The 25713-nt window shown below is 40.6% G+C and overlaps 2 protein-coding genes across 2 annotated transcripts in view; both read left to right on the top strand.

The window, feature by feature from the left end:
- LOC107698437 (zinc finger protein OZF-like) overlaps positions 1 to 9060 on the top strand; it is a gene marked incomplete at its 5' end in the record, with an annotated part of 19915 nt that extends 10855 nt beyond the window's left edge. The window contains one exon of the mRNA XM_016499814.1: positions 7360 to 9060. Within this exon, the coding sequence (XP_016355300.1) occupies positions 7360 to 8804 (1445 nt within the window). The remainder of the gene's footprint in view (positions 1 to 7359) is intronic.
- A 4675-nt stretch (positions 9061 to 13735) lies between these two features.
- On the top strand, positions 13736 to 15429 carry LOC107692162 (uncharacterized). The gene is made up of 2 exons (XM_016491481.1): positions 13736 to 14457; positions 14732 to 15429. The coding sequence occupies exons 1-2, from the start codon at positions 14034 to 14036 to the stop codon at positions 14941 to 14943; spliced, it is 636 nt and encodes a 211-aa protein (XP_016346967.1). The 5' UTR covers positions 13736 to 14033; the 3' UTR covers positions 14944 to 15429.
- Positions 15430 to 25713: the final 10284 nt, after the last annotated feature.

The following is a 25713-nucleotide window of genomic DNA, read 5'->3' on the forward strand; positions in this document are numbered from 1 at the left end:
TCAACGAATAAAAACGAGACGAAAATGTTAGTGAGGGACGATTTGGGAAGAGATTCATTCAATTTCAGAACGAATCTGCTGTGTGGTTAGGAGATTAGATGCGTACATATGAACCGGCGGAACATAAGCTAAAATACATTTGCTGCACTTCGCATAAAACGTTAAAAAATGTCAATATGTGGACGTAAGAGAAGAGCAGACATATAGATAAATCTGACGATGAAAGAGAGAACTCATTTCGGTCCGGTTTTCTGAGTGCAGACACTGAAGCATACACACACAGAAACACGTCTCACAGCGCGCAATAGGCCTACTCGTTCACGTCGCATGAACGGAAAATTACACACAAAATTGTCAAATTGTGCGTTTTTACGAGTATTCACGTAAACACAGTTGATTACGTCTTAAGTGAACGTAAACAGTAGGGAGAACGTGTCTCAATACATTGCATCCATTGCAGCTGTGCATTCGGTTTTTAAGGGACAGCAGCCTAATTTAGTTGCTATTGTCCGAGTCGTTGATGTCAATCAAGCAACGAAAGAAAGACAGAAAATCACTCACTGCTCTTGACTGAAAAACTTTCTAAATTTATTTACAGAAATATGTCTGCTTGAAAGAATCAAGAATATGGTAAACAAGTTGCTATAAAGAATGCATAATTAGCCTATATAACCATTGGCATTTCATTAAAAAGAAGACCATGTCCTTGTTCTTTATGAGAAGTGGTTTTTATTTAATTTTAACATAAAAGCATGTTGTCACCGCAGTTAAATCGGTGTCTATCATGATAAAACCTTAATATCAAACCTATATAATGAGTTTGGAAATTTTAGAGAAATGCTTAAAGGGGGTCATATGATGCGATTTCAATTTTTCCTTTCTCTTTGGAGTGTTACAAGCTCTTGGTGCATAAAGAAGATCTGTAAAGTTGCAAAGACTAAAGTCTCAAATCCAAAGAGATATTCTTTATAAAAGTTAAGTCAACCACGCCTACCTAAAACGGCTCGTTCCAGCACGCCCCCCCGTGTCTACGTCACAATGTGGGAAGATTTGCATAACGCCGCCCAAATGTTCACGCAAAGAAAGAAGGCGTAACTTTTATTCTCGATGTAGTGTTGCTGCCGCCAGGTCGAGACGCTGTGTGTTTCGTTGTGAAAGCGAAACTACTTTGTTTGGCTTTCCAAATGACCGTAATTATGTCCCCACTGGATGCAACAAATGCCTCTGGGTTTTAATGTTTATGTCTCGTCGCTCCGGCCAGACAGGGCATCACAATATGGTAAGGGACGTAACATTTCCGTCACTCGCTTGAGGAATTCGGCCAATCACAACGCACTGGATAGCTGGCCAACTAAAACTAAATCAAAATTTACTGTCAAAATTAACACTGGAACGATGCAGGGTTCCTGGCCCGTCTCGGTCTGAGGATCAGAGACAGGCACAGAAGGCTAGTGTCGCGACTTGTGCCCCTGCCCCACCTGCGGGTGGGGCTAGGAGGAAGCGCGGGTCAAAGGGAGGTAGGCAAGACATGAGGGAGGTGATCCAGATGAGGCGTTCTCAACTCTCTCGTCCAGACCAGAGTAAGACCTAAACATCTACTCACCTCCCTTGTGGGGTTTAACATCTGCCCTCATCTTCCCCTTCCTAAATTCCCCTATAACCACCAGGTCAGGTAGGAACATCCTGCGCCTGCACTGCAGTCCCTTATGCTGGACCTATGATGTTTTGGTTGGTTCTGTGTCTTACATAGTAACCACCTTACTGATGGTCCGGACTCGAGGCTTCTTCGGGCTTCGCTTCTTGAACAGAGCTCATGCGTGGGAACCATGGTGGGTGAGTACGATCCATTTTCAATAAATGTAATCGCTGGTGGTAGTGTGAATCCTTCTGCTAGCCTTCTTTGCAGTGTTTCTGGGACCTGTGTTTCTGTCCTTGTCTAGGGTAGGTCCTCGGTGAGCACCCCCTCTGCTGGACTCAGAACCTGGGTCCTTCCTTCTGGTGAGTTCTCCGGAGTGTATGCTTTGTGAGATGCCCCCCTCCTGGACGTCCGGGCTGGGCTTATGCCTCTTAGGCTGCCTTGACTATCTTCCCCTTCCTAAATTCCCCTATAACCACCATCAACTCCACCTGACCGAGGTCAAGTAGGAACCTCCTGCACCTGCACTGCAGTCTCTTATGCTGGACCTATGATGTTTTGGTTGGTTCTGTGTCTTACATAGTAACCACCTTACTGATGGTCCGGACTCGAGGCTTCTTCGGGCTTCGCTTCTTGAACAGAGCTCATGCGTGGGAACCATGGTGGGTGAGTACGATCCATTTTCAATAAATGTAATCGCTGGTGGTAGTGTGAATCCTTCTGCTAGCCTTCTTTGCAGTGTTTCTGGGACCTGTGTTTCTGTCCTTGTCTAGGGTAGGTCCTCGGTGAGCACCCCCTCTGCTGGACTCAGAACCTTAGCTATCGACTTTTACGGTGATGACCTCACTCGTCGATACAGGATCCAGACTGGATGATATCCCTGTTTCCGGCTTCATGCTTCCTGGATCATGTGGCCAAGTCATTAGGCTTCTGTGGGAGCCTTCTTGGTCATCAGGTCCCCAGTACAGCACTACAATTCTGGGATCTGCGGGTCCTTCCTTCTGGTGAGCTCTCCGGAGCGTATGCTTTGTGAGATGCCCCCCCCCTGGACGCCCGGGCTGGGCTTATGCCTCTTAGGCTGCCCTGACTGAGACGCCATACCCATGTTCGCCCCGAGGGGTTTCCTGTGTCAGGATATCCTTTCTCTGAATGGAGCTCCTCTCGCTGAGGCGTCGAGCGGCTTTACTCCACTCTGCAGTCCGCTAGTTGCGCCGTACTGCCATCATGGTGAGCCAGTGGGTCTGAGTGCACTGGATTCCCTGAGGTATGAGTGGGCGTCGTTTCTGCGGAAACCCTGCCTGAGTGCTTTGGCTCTGAGGAGAAACAGCTCTCCGCCCTCACTGCGGGAAGGTCCCTTTGAAGCTCGCCGGTCCTGGGCAGACTGGGTGAGTCCTCCTTGCGACTCGAGAGTTAGGTCCTCTACAAAAAGTTCCTCTCTCTCTTCACTAGGGGTTGAACCCTCCGCTCTTGAGCTCCGTGGCAGTGACATCAGGGCGCTTGCTGCTTCCCTGATAAGCTGCCTCTATTCGGGTCAAGCCAGGCAGAGCTCCCCTCACCTCAGAGGGTTGTCTTTGAGCCTGCCGCTCCCGATTGAGTGTCTGAGGACTTATGGGCATCTGTGAGCAAATGCTTCGGAATCTTTCTAAATCCATGCTATGGTAAGTGCACACGCTAAGCTTCTGTGCACTTTCTAAAATCCTCATTGTGGTAAGCGTGCACGCTAAGCACTCTGCGCACTTTCTAAAATCCTGTATGGTAAGGGTTACGTGCTGACAGCCTTGTTCCCTTTCTCTGAGTTGGCTTAGGTCCCCGGTCGCCTTGGGCTCCACTCAACTAATGTATCTCTGTTGATACATTCTGAGCAGGGTGGAAAAAAAATGCATGTTTGGGCCCTGTTGTTTCCAGGCTCTGCGGGTCTGGTTAAAGCAGGACCCATGCTCTCTAGCGGGTAGAGAGCACGAGGCTGGATTGGGGTTTCAATGCCTTTAATCTAGTCAGCATCGCTCCCCTCACTGTAGAGGGTTATTTATGAGCATGCTGCTTCCTTCCGAGCGTTCGAGTTCCCTCCCCTTCAGAGGAGTTGAATTCCCTGCTCCGTGGGCTGGTCTCGTGGATGGACTTTAGCAGTGCTCCCCTCATTCAGAGGGTTGCCTATTAGCACGCTACCCCTTTTTCTGAATTCGGAGTTCTCCTCTCACATGGAGAGTTGAGTTCTCTGTTTCCCAGAGCACCTGGAACCAGCAACATGAGGCGAACTAGGCCCTCCCTCTGCCTCCCTCATACGCTGAGTTTTTTGGCTAAGCTTGCAGTACACTTACACTTCAGGATTTCTACGAACATGCTGTAGGTCACGCACCCTCTCGGCTGAGAGCTGGGTGTTATGCTCTGTCAGCTAGGTAACTTACTACTAGCCAGACCAGCATTATTACCATGAGGATGAGTTGGTGACTTCTCAGACATATTGTTCTATGGCAGTGGTTCTCAAACCTGTCCTGGAATACCCCCAGCCCTGCACATTTTGTATGTCTCCCTCCTCTATCACACCTGATTCAACTCATCAGCTCATTAGTGGATACTGCAAGACCTGAAGTGGGTGTGTCAGATATAGGGAGACATACAAAATGTGCAGTGCTGGGGGTACTTCATGGAGAAGTTTGAGAACCTCTGTTCTATGGGATGCGCCATTTCCATCTATGTGCGCTCTGTGTATGTTATGGACTGCTCCCTCAGAGTGCCACGGTCACATAAGGTCTCTAGGTCTGTCTGGTAAACAGTCTCTAGGGCCCCTTAGCAACGGTATCTTTAAAATCCATGTTAGTAAGTGTAACACACAGTAAGTGTGCACGCGAAGTATCTGTGCAATTCCTAAAATCCACGCTGTGGTAATTTCACACATCAAGCATTTTGCGTTCTTTCTAAAAATCCTGTATGGTAGGGGTTATGCTCTGCGGCTTCGTGCCCTTTCTTAGAGTCGGTCAGGCCCCGGTTCCACCTTGGGAACCACTCTACCTATGTAGCCTCAGTGATACCTACTTTAACAGGGTGTTGCTACTAGGGTTATGTTGAGACCGTTCCTTCATCAAGCTCATGCAGAGCAAGCGGTAGCCCCCTTGGGTGACAGGCCAAGACCTAGTTACGATTCTAGGCACTTGGTCGTATCCACTTAAAGGAATCTGTTCCTGATTCCAAGCCTTTGAGCTCTACCCTAGGCCCAGGAGTCCTGGCCCTAACAGGTAAGTTTATGGGGTATGTAGCTTAGGACTTTGGCCGTATAGGATAATGTCACTGGTAGCCGTCTAACCGTCCCAGGGGCAACTCCCTTGAAGCTTCGGTAGAGTTGGTACTTAGTGCTCGCCTGTGGTTTGGCATACACTTCCCTCAGCATGGTGGTGTGGGTATACCGTTCCCCATATCGACCCCTAGAGGACGCCGTTCAAAGTTCCCTTGAAAGGAAACGTCTCAGGTTACGTATGTAACAATGGTTCCCTGAGTAGGGAACGAGACACTGCGTCCTCTAGTTTCCTTGCCATGCTTCGGACACAAGCTTCAGACGAAGAAGCGGATGACCCCGGCGCCTCTTTATGCTGTGGTCGCACCGGTAGTGATGTCATAAGCTGTCGCCAGCCAATGTGTTGTTGTGAGACACAGGTCATGTCGATGTGTTCCCTATAGCGACCCCTAGAGGATGCAGTGTCTCGTTCCCCAACTCAGGGAACCATGGTTACATACATATGTTCCTGCTATCTCTCTGATGGATTTGTTTTGTTTTTGAAGCCTAACAATTGTCCGTTTCACTTGCATGGAGAGCTCCTTTGACCGCATGATGTGGGTTCACAGCAACAGCTTCCAAATGCAAATGGCACACTTAGAATCATCTCCAGACTTTTTTCCCTGCTTAATTGATGTAGAACTAACGAAGGAATAGCCCACGCCTGTCCATGAAACAGCTTTTGAGTCAATTGTCCAATTACTTATGGTCCCTTGAAAAATGGGGAAGGTACATATTAAAGAGCTGTAATTCCTTAACTTTTCCTCCGATTTTGATGAGAATATCCTCAAATTAAAGTTTTAAGCCGATATTCATTTTATAACTGTAGCTTGAATACGTTTTGGTCAGTAGCTAAAATGATAAAAATTGTGCCTGTGTCCAAATATATATGGACCTTGACTGTATACATGTACAGAGGCTCAAATCTAAGCTTGTGTAGTCATGTTTAAAGCTTTATCTATTAATTCTGAAGCTCATTTATATCACATATTATCTGTGTGTGTGTGTATGTATGTACAGTATGTGTGTGTGTATTAGGGCTGTGCGATTAATCGAAATCGAATCGCGATTTGAGACATTGCGGTTTGCTAATCGCAAAGCCTGCAATGTGGACGCGATATTACTCTGTTCCAGAGCATATGCATGCACGATTGCCAGCCTTGAGTGGCAGCCTTACTAACCAATAGAGTGAGAGCACCTCCGTTCTCCCCAATCAGCACTGCTGTAGCCAACTGCGTAAACGCCCACCATTAAAGAAAAAAAATACAGAATGCGGGGGAGAGAGAGTGTGTGATTATGGCGTCTACAGGGTCAGATCGATAGTTAGGCAAATTAATACTAAAGAAAAACGTATGTAATATGAGATTACTTCGGCTTCGAAATGACAGATGCCAAGCAAAAAAGGTAACGTTAATTTGCAAGAGCTGTGTCACTGTGTCATATATATATACACAGTGCTTCCCATACATTGATTTATTTGTGGCAGCATGCCACAATATCAAAACTGACTGCCACAAATAGATTTTCCAAAATGCTTTGACTTCGTTGAATAAGCATGAGCACTGCACGTTTCAAAATCGAAACCCGGTGCCGGTGTTTTTATATCGCTGTATTTCTTAAGGAAACCGACATGTCTTCAGAAATTTTTGGATATCCTTTTCATTTCATCTTGCCTGTAATACCTGATAAAGCAGCGTTTGTGAGCTCAATGCTGCTTTAAGTACAGCCGTTACCAGGGAAACCGCTATCTCTTCCACTCTAAAAGTGCCTCCTTGTGGCAGAGAATGAATTTGCATATATTCTGCCACAAATCGAGGCTAAGTCTGTGGGAAACACTGAGATATATACACACACACACATTTAAAATAAAAGCTTAATTATTTAATTTTTTTATTAAAATGGCTTGTGTAATGATTAAGGGCATAATAATTATATAAATGATATTTATTAATTATTAATAAATAATTATCACTGAAAGCCATACAATTTTATTTTTAAAAATGTTTTACTATGTAGTGCCCTTGAATTTAGAGCAAGAGAAACTGGGAGTGACTTTGTGTTAGAGATGTCACGTTGCTCGAAGCTGATTGGTCACATTTTGGTTTGAGATCTTTAAATCAGAACATAACCTGCCTTAGAGCAGGTTAGCCGTGGAGCGTAAGTTACTATGGCAATGAACACTGCTAAAAGCCAAACCACTTTCATGGTGCCTAAAAGTTGTCACAAACTAAACTGAAACTTAACTGGCTAGCAAGCTAAACTGGCTTTATAATATAAGCTCCAGTTCTCCTGGGTTAAGCTGTGTTTGAAAAATGGTATTACAAGAGATTGCGTATAGGATTCTAGCATTCATGTTGTTAGCTTTGATGTTTTAATACGTTCATGTTGGTTTTGATGTCTGTTGCTTTGTGCCATTAAATTGAGGTCAACTTGTATTTGTATTTTTTCACCTTAGGTCTGAAGACACCGAAAGATGAGAGTCAAGAACTGAATGAAATGGAAGAGAAAAAACACTACATGAAACATGATTTCATTATTGGTGAAAAATCCAGACAGACAGACAAGAAGACTTCATCACAAAAAAGTTATCTGAATACAAAATCTAACAAATGTTTCACCTGCCGTCAGTGTGGAAGGATTTTCAATCAAAAACAAAACCTCAATGTCCACATGAGAATTCACACTGGAGAGAAGCCTTTCAGCTGCCAACAGTGTGAAAAAACTTTCACTCAAAAAGGAAACCTTAAAGTCCACATGAAAGTTCACACCAAAGAGAATTCTTTCACCTGCCAACAGTGTGGGAAAACTTTCAAACAAAAAGGAGCCCTTAAAAGGCACATGAGAATTCACACCGGAGAGAAATCTTTCACCTGCCAACAGTGTGGGAAAAGTTTCACTCAAAAAGGCGCCCTTAAAAGGCACATGAGAATTCACACCGGAGAGAAGCCTTACACGTGTCAACTGTGTGGAAAGAGCTTCACAACAGAACTAAACCGTAGGTATCACATGAACATTCACAATGGCGTGAAGTCGTTCACTTGTGATCAGTGTGGAAAGAAATTCACACGTAAAGTAACCCTTAATCAGCACATAAGGATTCACTCAAGAGAGAATTGTTTTATATGCGATCAGTGTGGAAAAAGTTACTCAAGCATGAAACGCCTAAACAAGCATGTAGTAATTCACTCTGGAGAGCAGCAGCTCGATTGCCAGCAGTGTGGAAAAAGTTTCAGTCATAAAATAAGCCTTAAGGCTCACATGAGACTTCACACTGGAGAGAAACCTTATACGTGCCCTCAGTGTGGAAAGCGTTTCACTTATAAACCATCCCTTGATTGCCACATGAGAGATCACACTGGAGTAAGGCCTTATATATGCAAACAGTGTGGAAAGAGCTTCTCACAAAAAGGAAATCTGAAGACTCACATGATAATTCACACTGGAGAGAAGCCTTTCAAATGCCAGGACTGTGGAAGGTGTTTCAACCGTAAAGTAAGCCTTAAGACTCACATGAGAATTCACACTGGAGAAAAGCCTTACACATGCCCTCAATGTAAAAAGCGTTTCACATATCAAGGACACTTCAAACATCATTTGCAAGCGGGTTGTGGAAAGAAATTGCAGTGTTCTGAGTGTGACAAAAGCTTTAGGAAAAGTAGCAATTTCAAAAATCACGTGTGCATTCGCTCTGAAGAAAGACGATTTAATTGTGGTCAATGTAATATAAAATTTATTTTGCCATCACACCTACAGATACACCTGAAAAGTCACACAGATGTGAGACGCTATTTGTGTTCCTTGTGTGGTAAGAGATTTAAATGGCTCAGCAGTTTCAAATGGCACCAGAAAATACGGATCTGTGTGAAATTAAGGCTCCGTTCACACCGTCGCCAAATCTGATGACCTTTTCCTCCTTATACTTTCCATTTAGACTTTATTTTCTTGTCATGAACACATCGACGACTCTGAACTCCACATTTGACCATCTCAATTTGTAATGTTGAGTGGTCGCCGTAGATGCCCTCTAATTTTGCTTGTATTGAGGTGTCGCTCCATTTCATGTACTGATACCTTGGGATCAAAATATTAGTAATATTAAACTTCTATCTTACTGTGGAATGCCACAATGTCACTGAACGATTGTAAATAAAAATACATAAACAGAATGAAATGAAAATCAAACTGCATTATTTGATTGGTCTTTAGTAAGATAATGCAAAGGTAAACATGTTTTCAGTCTGGACTTTAAAGGGGACATCAGATGCCCATTTTTCACAAGTCGATATGATCCTTTAGGGCAGTGGTCTCAAACTCAGTTCCTGGAGGGCCACAGCTCTGCAGAGTTTAGCTCCAACCAGCTCCCACTCAAGGGTTGGAGCTAAACTGTGCAGAGCTGTGGCCCTCCAGGAATTGAGTTTGAGACCAATGCTTTAGGGTCTTCATGAAATGTCTGTAACACACTTTGGTTGAAATTCCTCAATGGTCGTGTAAAACAACACCATTTGTGCCTGGTCAAAAACAGCTCTGTTCACAGCGATCCTTTTTGGTGATATTAAGCTACTGCTCATAATCATATTAAATTATAATAAGCTACTGCACATCCCACCTCTCTCTTCTGTGGGGCATGTCAACACAAGAATCGCCTTGGACTCTGTGTATGGCTTATAAGTGGTCTTATTCAAACAGCTAGCTATCTACATAGAAACCAGCTGAAAATTGAAACCGCTCGCTGGATGGCACAATTTAAGACTCAAAAACCAGTGTAAAAAAAGTTGCGCACATCCCACAAACCAACACGGGGCTCAGGTGCAGGACAAAAAAAGTAAAACTATAGCAAAAATACAAACTTATTGTCCGCACACTGATATAACTGCTCCATATGAATAATTTATTGCAACGTTTCGACCATCGGGTGCCTGACGAAGACCTGATGGTCGAAACGTTGCAATAAATTATTCTTATGGAGCAGTTATATCAGTGTGCGGACAATACGTTTGTATTTTTGCTATAGTTTGACTTTTTTGGTCCTGCACCTGAGCCCTGTGTGGGATGTGCGCAACTTTTTTTATACTTTGGTTGCTGAAGAGCATTTGCGCCATTTACAACTTCACTGTCACTGACTTGAACTTTCTCTCCTGCAGATGCTGCTTTCACTATAGACATGCAGAACTTCAGGAAGCCAGGTGAGAAGGCCTACACACAGAGGAGCAGGCTGTATGTGGCTTCAGTATTGTTGTACATTAACAGGATGCAATAATAACATTGATTTTAATAACAATGATTTTATTTATTGAAATTATTAAATAGATGCTGCCTTATTGGGACAACAATGCTCTCCCTATAGCCTGCCTACCCCTAATTAATACATAATTATTAAACACTCGTTAAGCAATTGATTTCCAATTTTCCGATGTGATATTTGATGAGAAAAGGAAGAAAAGCGAGTTTGGCAAAAGATGGACTCAAACCCAGTCGATTGTATCAGTCGCTACTCCCCAGTGCATTACTCTCCAACCCACCCCACAGCAGACGCTAAATAACACCGTCCAACGAGATGAAATGAACATGATACGAGTGTGTTTATTCTCGACTTTTTTCTCACAATTTAACAACTTTTTTCGCGTAATTTAATGAGTTTATTCTCAACATTTTATTTAGACAAACTGTACTATTTGCACACAATAGACAATGAAGGTGTTGAACGATGTAAGAAGTGTTATGATTTGCAGACATAGCATGAAATATTAGGGCACTGCAATCATGGGGATATAATTAAATTGGAGGAAGTTGTTGACGGTATGCAAATTGCGGGTATGGATAAACCTATCCCACGCTGTGAAATTTGCACACATGGAAAGTTTATTCAAACTAGGAACAGAGGGCCTGATGCAAGAGCCAAAGCAGCCCTAGAAATGATACATACAGATTTAGCAGGGCCTATAGACCCAGCATCTAGAGACGGTCATAAGTATGCACTATCTTTCACAGATGATTACTCCAGTGCAGTGTTTGTTTATTTTTTGAAAAACAAGGGGGATACAGTGACTGCCACAGAAAAATTCCTTGCCGATATGGCTCCATATGGAAAGGTAAAATGCATGAGGTCTGACCTGACGGCACTCGGTGCAACGGGGTCGCAAAGCACAGAGGAGACAAAGAGGTATATTTGGTTGACGGCACAGGACGGCGTGTCAAAGCAATGCTAAGAAACGCGCTACACATCCCAACATATCCACAGGACATTTTCTCTGTGAAAGCAGCCGCATCGAATGGAGCGACGGTGATCTTCAAAGAAGGGAAGAACGTTCTGCTACATAAGGACGGTACCAAATTCCCCATACATGTGCACGACAAACTGTACTATTTGCACACAATAGACAATGAAGGTGTTGAACAATGTAAGAAGTGTTATGATTTGCAGACATGGCATGAAATATTAGGGCACTGCAATCATGGGGATATAATTAAATTGGAGGAAGTTGTTGACGGTATGCAAATTGCGGGTATGGATAAACCTATCCCACGTCCCACGCTGTGCACACAGGGAACGTTTATTCAAACTAGGCACAGAGGGCCTGATGCAAGAGCCAAAGCACAAAGCAGAATGATACATACAGATTTAGCAGGGCCTATAGACCCAGCATCTAGAGACGGTCATAAGTATGCACTATCTTTCACAGATGATTACTCCAGTGCAGTGTTTGTTTATTTTTTGAAAAACAAGGGGGATACAGTGACTGCCACAGAAAAATTCCTTGCCGATATGGCTCCATATGGAAAGGTAAAATGCATGAGGTCTGACAATGGTACGGAATTTACAGGAAGGGAGTACCAGGCATTATTAAGCAGAAACTGTATTAGACATGAGACCTCAGCGCCGTACTCTCCACACCAGAACGGCACGGCTGAGCGGAACTGGAGAACCTTATTTGACATGGCTAGATGCATGTTAATAGAAAGTGGGTTACCAAGAACATTGTGGACGTATGCAGTCCAGACAGCTGCTGTAGTGAGAAACAGATGTTTCAACAATCGCACTAAACAGACAGCTTACTTTATGTTGACAGGTAAACAGCCTAACATTTCAAGGATGCAGAAATTCGGAGTAGCATGCTACGCTTACATACATGACAGAGGGAAGTTAGGAAAGTTGGATTCAAGATGTGAGAAGGGTATTTTTGTTGGATACGACAAGAATAGTCCGGCATACATGATTTACTATCCTAACAGCAGGAAGGTACAGAAATGCAGACTAGTGGAGTTTGTATCCAAGAGTACTGAGACTATACTGATAGATGATGATGATGGTTTTGAGACCAGAAACAATCCTCTCAGGGAATCTGTGAAATCAGAATCAGATGTTAGTTCACAAAGTACTCAAGAACCAGTAGTATATAGTAACCAAACACAACAGGAAGAAGATAAACCTGAAAGGAGAAATCCTGCAAGAGACAGGAAAAGGCCAACTTATTTGAGTGACTATGTTTGTGGTATTGAAGGTGATGTGACTAATATTGATTACTGTTACAGACTTGTGTGTAATGTACCCCAAACCTACAAAGAAGCTGTAACATCAGTAAATGCAAATGAATGGGTTAAAGCTATGGATGAGGAAATGCACTCATTGAGAGAAAATGTTACATTTACCCTGACTAACCTAAGGCCAAATTATTCTTCAGACTTGAGGTGAATGCTTGGCATATGCGTGAAAGCTTCTGTCATTATCTGAGTTCGAGAGAGTGATTCATTTTATAAAAAACGTATGCACACAATTGAGTAGGATAAACTTTTTGTCTGATAAGAAAAAATGCGAATAATCTACGATGGAAACACATTTACCGAATAAATTCCAACAGACCGATCTTGTTGCACAGCATTTGAAATGTTTTGGTTGTTCTGAAATGCCTGAGCAAAGTCTAGCTGTCATCAAAGTAGTTCTGTATAATTGTCTTACACGACTGTGTTCCCAAACAGCAGGCATCCACCTCCGAAAGCAAAGACAGCATTTATTGTGTTTCGTCTGTATGCTCTGAGCATTTTCATATATGATGAATTACATCAAATATGAAATGTATTATATTAAGTGGCTTCCCCTACTTTTCTTAGTGATCTACAGTGCCAGTTTATCAGGAATGACTCTTTGGATGGAAACAGTGCTTTATTCTCAAATGTTTTATGCAATATTCCAGTTTTGCGCATAAATTGAATTCAAATCGTTGGATGGAAACATTACGGAAGAGGATTAGGGCCAAGCAATAATAAAAAAATAAAACCATCTCGAGATTAAACTAATTAAATTACTTTAAATTAATTAAATTAAATTATTAATGTACATTGTACATTAACAGGATGCAATAATAACATTGATTTTAATAACAATGATTTTATTTATTGAAATTATTAAATAGATGCTGCCTTATTGGGACAACAATGCTCTCCCTATAGCCTGCCTACCCCTAATTAATACATAATTATTAAACACTCGTTAAGCAATTGATTTCCAATTTTCCGATGTGATATTTGATGAGAAAAGGAAGAAAAGCGAGTTTGGCAAAAGATAGACTCGAACCCAGTCGATCGTATCATCGCTACTCCCCAGTGCATTACTCTCCAACCCACCCCACTGCAGACTCTGAATAACACTGTCCAACGAGATGAAATGAACACGACATGAGTGTGTTTATTCTCGACTTTTTTCTCACAATTTAACGAGTTTATTCTCAACATTTTATTTAGACATTTTCTTGAAATGTAACGATTTGTTTTCTCAAAATTTAACGAGTTTTTTCTCGAAATTTAACAACTTTGTTGACGTGGAATAGTATGCTCTCATTTGTATTTGTATTTTTGTTTTCTATTTGGGACAGGCAATCCAGATGTCTAATGTGTCATGTCACTAGATGTCATGTGACCTAATCAGTGACTGAAGGAATGCACGTGTTTTTTCTGTTTTAATAAAAATGCGCCAGTCAGAGCGACTGTGTGGTTGGTAAAGCCGTATCTTCTCGTCTGTTATTTAGCGTACTCTGTTAACAGGTTATGGGCCCAGAGCAGAATAGAAAACGTTTGGAGTGTTAAGACGCTGGGTAAAAGTCGCGACGGATATAGCGTGTACCCGAGTCTTTCAACATGAGAAGAAGAGAAAAAGAAACCGTGACAAGCCGCTGGTCTCGATTAGTCTTTGACGGAGACGAGAAAAACTACGAGCTATGGGAGACAAAGTTTTTGGGCCATCTTTATTTGCAAGGACTGAAAGAGACTATTTTAAGCGAGTCTTTTGAGGAAGACGAGGAAGATACGGCGAAAAACGCCGAAGCCTATGCAGAGCTGATACAGTTCCTGGATGACAAAAGTTTGTCGCTGGTTATGAGGGAAGCAGCAGACGATGGAAGAGCGGCATTGAAGATTCTTCGGGAATATTATGCTGGCAAAGGAAAGCCTAGAGTAATTAGCTTATACACAGAGCTAACGTCATTGCAAAAGTCGCACAGTGAGTGTGTTACTGATTATGTCATCAGGGCTGAGACCGCAATCACCGCTTTGAGGAACGCAGGTGAGAATCTGAGTGATGGACTTTTAATAGCAATGGTTCTGAAAGGACTTCCAGAGACATTTAAGCCATTTGCCATTCATGTTACCCAGAGAGATGAGAAATGGACTTTTGCGGAATTTAAAACGAGGCTTCGAAGTTACGAAGACATTGAAAATATGCGGGCAACCGTATCCGAGGACAATGTTGTGAAAGCAGGAGCGCAGCCTGGCAGAAAAACCGCTTTAGCGAGTACTGTTTGTGGTGCTGGAAGTACCAACATGTTTGTTTGTTACAGGTGTGGTACAAAAGGCCACAAAGCAAGGACATGTCAGCGTAAACAGTGGTGTAGGCAGTGCAGAAGTACCACTCACCGCGACGCAACATGCAGACGGGGAAAGCAGCGGGATAACGCACAAAAAGTTTCCGCAGAGCCAAGTGACAGGGAGTATGCTTTCCGGGCAAGCGACGCTGAAATGCGGGTACAGAATACCAAGAGGAAAGGCCTAATGGTGGATGCAGGTGCAACTTCACACATCATCACGGACATCGAGAAGTTTCAGAGTTTTGACAGCAGTTTCCAGGCCAACACACACTGCGTGGAATTGGCTGACGGCACTCGGTGCAACGGGGTCGCAAAGCACAGAGGAGACAAAGAGGTATATTTGGTTGACGGCACAGGACGGCGTGTCAAAGCAATGCTAAGAAACGCGCTACACATCCCAACATATCCACAGGACATTTTCTCTGTGAAAGCAGCCACATCGAATGGAGCGACGGTGATCTTCAAAGAAGGGAAGAACGTTCTGCTACATAAGGACGGTACCAAATTCCCCATACATGTGCACGACAAACTGTACTATTTGCACACAATAGACAATGAAGGTGTTGAACAATGTAAGAAGTGTTATGATTTGCAGACATGGCATGAAATATTAGGGCACTGCAATCATGGGGATATAATTAAATTGGAGGAAGTTGTTGACGGTATGCAAATTGCGGGCATGGATAAACCTATCCCACGCTGTGAAATTTGCACACAGGGAACGTTTATTCAAACTAGGCACAGAGGGCCTGATGCAAGAGCCAAAGCAGCCCTAGAAATGATACATACAGATTTAGCAGGGCCTATAGACCCAGCATCTAGAGACGGTCATAAGTATGCACTATCTTTGACAGATGATTACTCCAGTGCAGTGTTTGTTTATTTTTTGAAAAACAAGGGGGATACAGTGACTGCCACAGAAAAATTCCTTGCCGATATGGCTCCATATGGAAAGGTAAAATGCATGAGGTCTGACAATGGTACGGAATTTACAGGAAGGGAGTACCAGGCATTATTAAGCAGAAACTGTATTAGACATGAGACCTCAGCGCCGTACTCTCCACACCAGAACGGCACGGCTGAGCGGAACTGGAGAACCTTATTTGACATGGCTAGAACCAAGAACATTGTGGACGTATGCAGTCCAGACAGCTGCTGTAGTGAGAAACAGATGTTTCAACAATCGCACTAAACAGACAGCTTACTTTATGTTGACAGGTAAACAGCCTAACATTTCAAGGATGCAGAAATTCGGAGTAGCATGCTACGCTTACATACATGACAGAGGGAAGTTAGGAAAGTTGGATTCAAGATGTGAGAAGGGTATTTTTGTTGGATACGACAAGAATAGTCCGGCATACATGATTTACTATCCTAACAGCAGGAAGGTACAGAAATGCAGACTAGTGGAGTTTGTATCCAAGAGTACTGAGACTATACTGATAGATGATGATGATGGTTTTGAGACCAGAAACAATCCTCTCAGGGAATCTGTGAAATCAGAATCAGATGTTAGTTCACAAAGTACTCAAGAACCAGTAGTATATAGTAACCAAACACAACAGGAAGAAGATAAACCTGAAAGGAGAAATCCTGCAAGAGACAGGAAAAGGCCAACTTATTTGAGTGACTATGTTTGTGGTATTGAAGGTGATGTGACTAATATTGATTACTGTTACAGACTTGTGTGTAATGTACCCCAAACCTACAAAGAAGCTGTAACATCAGTAAATGCAAATGAATGGGTTAAAGCTATGGATGAGGAAATGCACTCATTGAGAGAAAATGTTACATTTACCCTGACTAACCTGCCTGATGGTAAGGAAGTAGTGGGGGGTAAATGGGTCTGTGCAATTAAGAGAAATAGTGATGGATCAGATAAGTACAAAGCACGATATGTTGCTAAAGGGTACAGTCAAGAGAAAGGTGTAAACTATGATGAGACTTTTTCTCCAACTGCTAGCATGACTAGTATCAGAGTGTTGATGCAAAAAGCAGTACAAGAAAATTTGATTGTTCATCAGATGGATGTAAAAACTACATATTTACATGCGCCAATAGAATGTGAGATTTATATAGAACAGCCAGAGGGTTACAAGGTAAAATCTCAAGGCAATGAAAAATTGGTGTGTAAACTAGAAAAATCACTGTATGGACTTAAACAGTCTGGCAGAAACTGGAACAGAATGTTACACGAATACCTATGTGAAAACAAGTTTGTTCAAAACCCAGCTGATCATTGTGTTTACACAAAAGTTACAAAAACTGAGAAAGTTTTCATAATTATTTGGGTTGATGACTTGATTATTGCTGCCAGTGATCTGAGTGTGCTTAAAGGTGTAAAAGAGATGCTCATGTTAAAGTTTAGAATGAAGGATTTAGGAAAACTGACACATTTTCTTGGCATTAACTTTGAGCAAGGTGTTGATTTTGTCAAAATGTCACAACAGGGGTATGTTGAGAAACTACTTGAAAAATTTGACAGGCAAAACTGTAAACCCAGAGTTGTCCCTTGTGAGCAGAAACTAGATTACACTGAGAATGCTGATGTAATGGGTGATGTCAAGAAATACAGGGAAGCAGTAGGTAGCTTAATTTACCTGGCAACATGTACAAGGCCAGACCTAAGTTTTGTAGTGAGTAAACTGGCACAATATTTCAATAAGCCAACTATAGAACAGTGGAATACTGTAAAGCATGTTTTGAGATATTTGCAAGGCACCAAAGACAAAGAACTGTGTTACAGGAAAGGTGCAGATGAGAACGTTATACATGCATACAGCGATGCAAATTGGGCAGCAGATGTTAATGATAGACGGAGTACTACAGGTTACTGCATTAGCCTAAACAGAAAGGGTCCATTGGTCTCATGGAAGACCAAAAGGCAGCCTACTGTTGCACTTTCCACATGTGAGGCTGAGTATATGGCATTAGCTGCAACTATACAGGACTGTTTATACTTGCAGCAATTGTTACAAAACATTGATGGTATAATGTATGAGTTTATAGTCTATGAAGACAATCAGGGTGCTATAGCTTTAGCGAAAAATCCTGTGTATAGACAAAGGTGTAAACATGTTGACATTAAATACCATTTTGTGAGGTCAGTAATTAATGAAGGGAGAATTAGTCTGGAGTACTGTCCAACGGAAGATATGTTTGCAGATGTACTAACTAAACCAGCAACAAAACTTAAGTTGATGAAATTTAATTTGTTTATGTTCGGTTTATGAACTGGGTGTATATGAGCTGTGGAATGAGGGAATAACAATGTGAGAGCAAGTGGGGGTGTTGACATGTGGAATAGTATGCTCTCATTTGTATTTGTATTTTTGTTTTCTATTTGGGACAGGCAATCCAGATGTCTAATGTGTCATGTCACTAGATGTCATGTGACCTAATCAGTGACTGAAGGAATGCACGTGTTTTTTCTGTTTTAATAAAAATGCGCCAGTCAGAGCGACTGTGTGGTTGGTAAAGCCGTATCTTCTCGTCTGTTATTTAGCGTACTCTGTTAACAAACTTTTTTCTCGTTATTTAATGAGTTTATTTTCAACAATTTATTTAGACTTTTCTCGAAATGTAACACATTTTTTCTCGAAACATAACGAGTTTATTCTCAAAATTTAATGAGTTTAATCTCAACATTTTATCTCGACTTATTTCTTGAAATTTAACGATTTTGTTCTGTAAATTTAACGACTTTAATCTCGAGATGGTTTTATTTTTTTATTATTGCTTGGTCCTAATCCTCTTCCGTAAAACATAGCTAATGTCAGTACCGTTTCTAGGCATAGGCGAGCTAGGCGGTCGCCTAGGGCGCCACCAGCTGAAGGGGCACCAATGAGCACACGTACTAGCACTACATTTTAGCAGGGTTGTGATAAAGAGTGGCATGGTCACCCTGAAATATGACTGCCACCCCCACTGGATCATCATTGGGGGATCATAAATCTTACATCATAAATTTTAACAGCCAATTAAAAAATATTGGTATAGTAAAATTCGCTAATTCACGAGATCAATACATCCTTTATTAAACCGCTTTGTTTAATGCTGAATCAATTCATTCACTTCTAACAGCACTTAATGGGAGCAGCGTCATACACAGAGGGCAGTGCATCACGTTATTTACATTTAGTCATTTTGCAGACACTTTTATCCAAAGCGACTTATAATTGGGGGATACATAAAGCGATTCTTCTTAAAGAGGCAAACAGATACAGGAAGTGCCTGTAATACCAAGTTTCTAGACATTGTTCAAATAAGTACAAGCTAGAAAGAGAAGGAATAAATATTTTTTTTTTTTTTTTATGATGAAGTCAAGTAGCTTCGAAAGAGATGAGTTTTCAGCTGTCGCTTGAAAATTGTCAGAATTGTCAACTTCCAAAATTTAAAGGGGAAGTTCACGTTATTTAAAGGGGAAGTTCACGCGTTAATGAGTAGCAAAGGATAAAGTAGCTGCATTGATTAATTTTATGCCACTGATCAGGCTTTTATATGTAGTTTGGGGTAACAAAGGGTTTTATACGTTTGACTGAAATAATAATGCAATAACTGACACTTTAAATCAATGTTTCAAGCAACAGCAACAAAACAATTGAACAAAAAACAGAAAAAGACAAAGTAGTCATTGATGATATCTAAACATGTATCCAAATCCAAATGTAATAAAATTAATTTATGTGTGATTTATGTGTAAATTATGTGCAATGTCTTAGCTACTAGAGATTGTTACATAGGGCTTATACAGCATCTAGTCGCATGCAATGATATTACAGATAATAAATTGTGCAAAATGTTTATCTTAACAGTCAATTTACAAATAATGCATTCAGATTTGTGGAACTCACAGTGCGCTGAATCTCCACAAATTAGTGTCACTACTATGACAACCAATTTGAATGTGACAAGAAACTGGTGTCTGAAAAGAATATACACTGAACAAAATTATTCTGAATATAACAATCCAAAGAGCATGTAATCCAGAACAAACTGTCCCAAGGTTTACTGCTCAAGCCTGCACCACCAGTGAACGGTGGAGAACCCCAGGAATCATGGATGAGGAAACAGACAAGGTTCCTGGCAAAAAAATCTAAATTCTACTCTGCGCCCAACAGAGTGCCAGTCCCCCACAAAAAAAAAGACAAAAAAAAGAGGCACACCATTTCTGTTTCACCAACAGCTATGAAGAGAGAGAAACAAGACACAGCATGTGATCCCTGTAATGTTCCTCCAGAAGTCCCCGTTTCAGAGAAAGAAGTAAGAATATTAATATTACATACAATAAATATTACCCAAAAAGCACTATAAACAGTTTTTTATTCAAGTTTATGACATTGTAGGTTGACGTGTTGTGGACAAGTAAACCAACGGAGCTGATAGTAGCCATTCTGCAGGACCCAAAAGAAAAAACAGAGTACCTGCTCCATCACAGTACTTTCCAGACACTGAAGCCGCATGAATGGTTATTTGGAGAGGTATGCTTATCATGACAACATTTTATATATATATATATATATATATATATATATGAGTAAAAAAGCATAGCAAATAGCATTTGGGACAGAATCAGGGTCATTTCAGTTTAAATATTGCCATTTTTCTCTTTACTATTGGATTCAGGCTATAGACCAGTGGTTCTCAAACTTTTTACAGCGGCGTATCCCCTGGGGCATTTAACATTCTTCTGCGTACCCCCTCTCTTCCACTTAAACCTTAGTCACACCTTTTCTATTAAAGGACAATATTTGCACCCTTAAATTGATTTACAGGTGCATTTTTTACCTTTATAGAGGCAAATATTTTCTATACTTATTAATTGTATGTCATGTTTTGTCATTCTTAACATTTCATTAAGTGTATTGTTAATATAATAAATTAAGAAATAAATGATGGTAAATCGAAGTGATACTTGTAGATTTAAAAATAAAACAGCCAATAGGTGGTGGCAAGTCGTTGTCTTAATGAGCCAGGCATCGCGTCATTCATTCATTCATTCAGTAACGAAGCAAAATGCTGTAGTTATGAATGGGTTATTAATCACTGACTCTCCAAATCGTTCAAAGCCACAGATTCGTTCACTAACGAAACTCCGCTGTATGCTGCTTGGAGACGCACACCAGATGATACGGATTTCGTTGGAACTATTATTTCGTTGCAAAATAGAACAAACATGACAATTCTGTTCAAAATGTAGGCTACATTTAAAATGTAAAATTTAATATGACCTTTTTTGTTGAACTGTTGTAAAAAATTAATGGCACATTTGCCATCGTTTGGATATTCAGGGAAATTTGCATTCTTGCTCGTATCTTAAACATGAAAACAATAACACGCACAGAGTGTGTCTGTATCTAAGAGAGTTTAAATCGATCTCAATGTACAGTGCGTGTCAATATTTGCTCTTCATGCTATTAAGTGAAGATCTACTTTAAAGATACATTGAACAGCAGCGCTATTTGCTAAAGCAGCATATTCAGTGGCCATCCTATCGCATGCACGCTACTTGTGTGGATGCAGTCAGTTTTGACCGCAAAAAATGAGGTAAGCTGATTGGATATCATGTATTTGACCGTTTACGGCACCCCCATTTTCCTGTTTTTACATTAGAAGCGGCATTTTGCTTGTCAGAAATACGTTCGGTTTTAATGTTGCTTTAAGTTGGGGTATTAAATGAATGCCAAAACTCAGAATTTTGTTCGCGTACCCCCCACCGTCATCTCATGTACCCCCAGGGGTACGCGTACCCCAGTTTGAGAACCACTGCTATAGAGAGTTACATCCGAGCCGTTCTTAATACAAAGGGCTCAAATTCTCACCTATACCAACTAAGTCATTACATCACAGGAGTAATCCTGTATGGTACTAGGGAGCAGCTGGTCCGACAAGGTTTACGAAAAGTAAGTAATTCCAGAATTGTTTTTGAGTCTTTACATCTACACAAAAATAACTGCTTGAATTTCTGTCCTTTTATGATACAGGTAGACTTTGAGAAGTACGATGGGGTGATTTCCTTCGTAAATATAAACAATTGTCACTGGAAGTTAGTGGTAAGTTAAGTCAAACCGTTACGAACTAGTAACATTATACTGTGCATTGATACTTCTGATGAAGGACATTGTTTTATTATTATTATTATTTATTCAGAATTATTGTTTATCCTATAGCTCCTACATGCTACATCTGAAACGATCTTTGTGCTTGACCCTCAACGATGTGCCGCTGAAATGGAGGAAGCCTCACAGGCATGTCACAGATTCAGGTACATTATGCTCTGATCCATTTAAAATTTATTTAAATTTATCTGATTTATTTAAAAATGGCTATCCCTGTACAGCTATGATCAGCTGTTCCTTCACCTTGACTGAGCTTTCAATGTTGTTACGGGAAAGGATGAAGCTGATTGGTTGGTTCTTGTCACATGACCCGCGGTGCGCTTGCGGCATTCTGAAAAGTTGAAATGTTTTCATCTCGATGCGGCGCGGAAGCGCCTGGAAAAAACGAGCGCGTGCGCGTCGCGACCGCGTCGCTCCCATTATGAGCGCGCCTGCCGCTCATAATCTGCCGCCATTTTCATATGAAATTAAAAGGGGACTGAGGCGATCACGAATTCGTGTAGTTTATGGAGCTAATCGCAAAATTTTTGGGGGGGCTGAGTAGAAATTTTGGGGGGGCTTTAAAAATGGCCTAGATTTAAATTCATCATTTGATACAATGCACTTATTGTATACATACATTTTTTTTACATTGTACTTATAATTTTAAAAAACCTGCATGTAATTACATTATAATTAATTTATAATTAAACTGTTGACCCGTCCTTTTCACCTTAACCCACCCTTAAACCTACCCATACCACCAAACCTGTCCCTAACCTTACCCGTATCCCACCTCAATAGCAGCAACAGTTTTGCAATACAGTATTAACACAACAGGTACACTGTACGTATTTTTTTGATGTAAGTACATTGTAGTTAAGGCCACCTAATATAAAGTGGGACCAAATTTAATTGATATAGTGCAACTTTTAGTGTCCGCCCATGGACCTCAGTCAAGTTTGATTTTTGGCCCTTTGTTGTAAAAAGTTTGGAGACCTCTGATTTAGACCGTCTTTATGGATAGTTCACTGAATGGTGGACTCCAATGATTTGATCAAAAACAGAATAATTCAGGAATTAATCATTGCACTGTTGCTCTGAGATGCACTTGCAGAACACCAATACAGAACACACATTTCACCAAAGGGTTTTTCCCACGTTCCAAAGGCTGTAGTAGGTTCCTAGTGACCAGACTGACTTACTAAAGGCAAGATTTTATCAATACGTCCCTTAGTGTACGTACAGTACCCACATATTTTATTAAATGCATTACTGTTTTTCAAGAAAGGGTTTTTCCCATGCTCCAAAAGTTGTAATACATTCCTTGTGGCCAGAGTGACTTAGTACAAGTAAGATTTTTCCAGTACCTTCCTTTATAAAATTAGAGTATAATAATTTTTGAAAATCAATAAGTGTAAATAACAAAAAGTGTTTGTACAGTAACAAAGGAGTTGATAAAATCTCAGCTTTAGTAAGTCAGTCTGGCCACAAGGAACATACTACAACCTTTGGAACATGAAAAACACTTTTGGGTTTTTAGAGTTATTGCTTTTCAAAAATATTTGTATACTGTACTTTTCTAAAGGGAGATATTGGCAAAATTTCACCTGTATTAGTCAGCATGGCCAGAAGGAACATACTACAACCACTCAAATGTAGAAAAAAAAACCTTCAGTGAAATACAGTACTACTTTCCATAACTTATTTTTGTACTGTACGTACAGAAAGGGAAGTATTGATAAAATCTTTCCTGTAGTAAGTCAGTCTGGTCACCAGGAACCTACTACAGCCTTTGGAACGTGGGAAAAACCCTTTCTTGAAAAACTGTTACGTATTTAATAAAACATTTTTAGCACTGTACGTACAGTAAGGGAGGTATTGACAAAATACTGCCTGTTGTAAGTCAGTCTGGTCACCAGGAACCTACTATAGCCTTTGGAACGTGGGAAAAACCCTTTGGTGAAATACAGTACTGTTTTTATTAAACTATTTAAGCACTGTACGTACATTAAGGGAGTTATTGACAAATAATGCCTGTAGTAAGTCAGTCTGGTCACCAGGAACCTACTACAGTCTTTGGAACGTGGGAAAAACCCTTTCTTGAAAAACTGTTACGTATTCAATAAAACATTTGAGTACTGTACGTACAGTAAGGGAGGTATTGACAAGTCGCTTTGGATAAAAGCGTCTGCTAAATGACTAAATAAATAAAGTCAGTCTGGTCACCAGGAACCTACTACAGCCGTTGGAACGTGGGAAAAACCCTTTGGTGAAATACAGTACTGTTTTTATTAAACTATTTAAGCACTGTACGTACAGTAAGGGAGTTATTGACAAAATACTGCTTTTAGTAAGTCAGTCTGGTCACCAGGAACCTACTACAGCCTTTGGAACGTGGGAAAAACCCTTTGGTGAAATACAGTACAACATTTATTAAACTATTTGAGCACTGTACGTACAATAAGGGAGTTATTGACAAAATACTGCCTGTAGTAAGTCAGTCTGGTCACCAGGAACCAACTACAGCCTTTGGAATGTGGGAAAAACCCTTTGGTGACATACAGTAATGTATTTATTAAAATTTGTGTACTGTACGTACAGTAAGGGAAAACAGGAAATATTACGTTCTCTGAATTATGCATAAACATCTTGCATTTTTATTTAACTCCAGTCAAAAGTTTTGAAACTTAACTGCAGAATGGTGCAGAGTAGAACTCTATGTGTTCAGCAGCATGCGTGTGGACAGCAGCCAAATTAAATGGGCCTGGTGTGTCTTTATGTAAACAGGTTTCTCATCTCCATACTCATCTGAAGTGAAACTAGTATGCTCAGAAGGCTGTAAGTAAGAAATTACAGCATGTTTTGAATCTTTGTATGTTAGAATAGAGCTCTGTATGTTACAATATATCAAACTCTGCAGAGCTCAGTAAAAGTGACAGTCCCCAAACCATAAGCTGTAGTGTCTTTTGGATGGTGCTTAATAATACGTGCTTAAGTGATTTGGGGTTAATTTGTGCAATCAGTAAAATGTATTGAAACTTCAAGGTGTAGGTGGGAGCATCTAGGAGATCATCTAAATCACAATCCAGGCACAAACTTAATATAATATTTATTAAAAGGAAATGAAAATATGTATTGAGCTATACATGCTGTAGTATTACAAAGTCAAAAGAACTCAGCAGACATGACCATAGTCATACTATGAGGTGTAGTGAGTTTTTTTAAGTGTGTTTGATCAATTAAAAGTTCAGGCCAATATTTATAACCATTAAAAATATATTGAAATTATAAAGTGAATCTATACTATGTTCAAAAAATGTTCAAACTTGTTTTGAAAGAATTTATGTATATATAAATCAATAAAGTACAAAGTTTACTATTTTCACGCATTAAAATATGAAATAAATCAAGGAAATCAGACGCATTTTTAACGATTCAAGTTGTTTCCGCCTGCCGCTGCTTACACTTTTTAGACGCTCCCTTACTTTTCCACAGAGAAAGATATTCAGAGGAGATTCAGCGATAATATGAGAGTAGATCATTAATATTATACATTTCTTGATGAAATTAGTTGTAGCTGTTTGTCAAACATGTCAATATTATTAATTATCTTAGGTTAACATTTTTGCATCCACTGTTGGAAAGATATTGAAAAACAAAGTCCGAATGTGAGAATATGAAACCAACTTTACCGCAGTAAACTCCTGGTGAGTCTGTAAGAAGAATAATGAGAAAACTTGGAACTAATGCCCTTTGGGCCAACTACAGTTTGAAGGGTCGAAAGGGGAAAAGGAATTACCAGGACCTGTCTTTATATCCCTCCATAATCCGTAATTGTATTATTTTTTTTGTGAC

Source organism: Sinocyclocheilus anshuiensis, unplaced genomic scaffold (genome assembly GCF_001515605.1).
Source record: "Sinocyclocheilus anshuiensis isolate Anshui unplaced genomic scaffold, SAMN03320099.WGS_v1.1 scaffold73, whole genome shotgun sequence".
NCBI classification, from domain to species: Eukaryota; Metazoa; Chordata; class Actinopteri; order Cypriniformes; family Cyprinidae; genus Sinocyclocheilus; species Sinocyclocheilus anshuiensis.

What these genes read in the sequence shown, in the direction of transcription:
- LOC107692162 (XM_016491481.1), top strand. Translation starts at nt 14,034, where the DNA reads ATGAGAAGAAGAGAAAAAGAAACCGTGACAAGCCGCTGGTCTCGATTA. An exon ending in CACCGCTTTGAGGAACGCAG is followed by an intron (nt 14,458 to 14,731) that starts GTGAGAATCTGA and finishes TGTTTGTTACAG; the next exon opens with GTGTGGTACAAAAGGCCACA.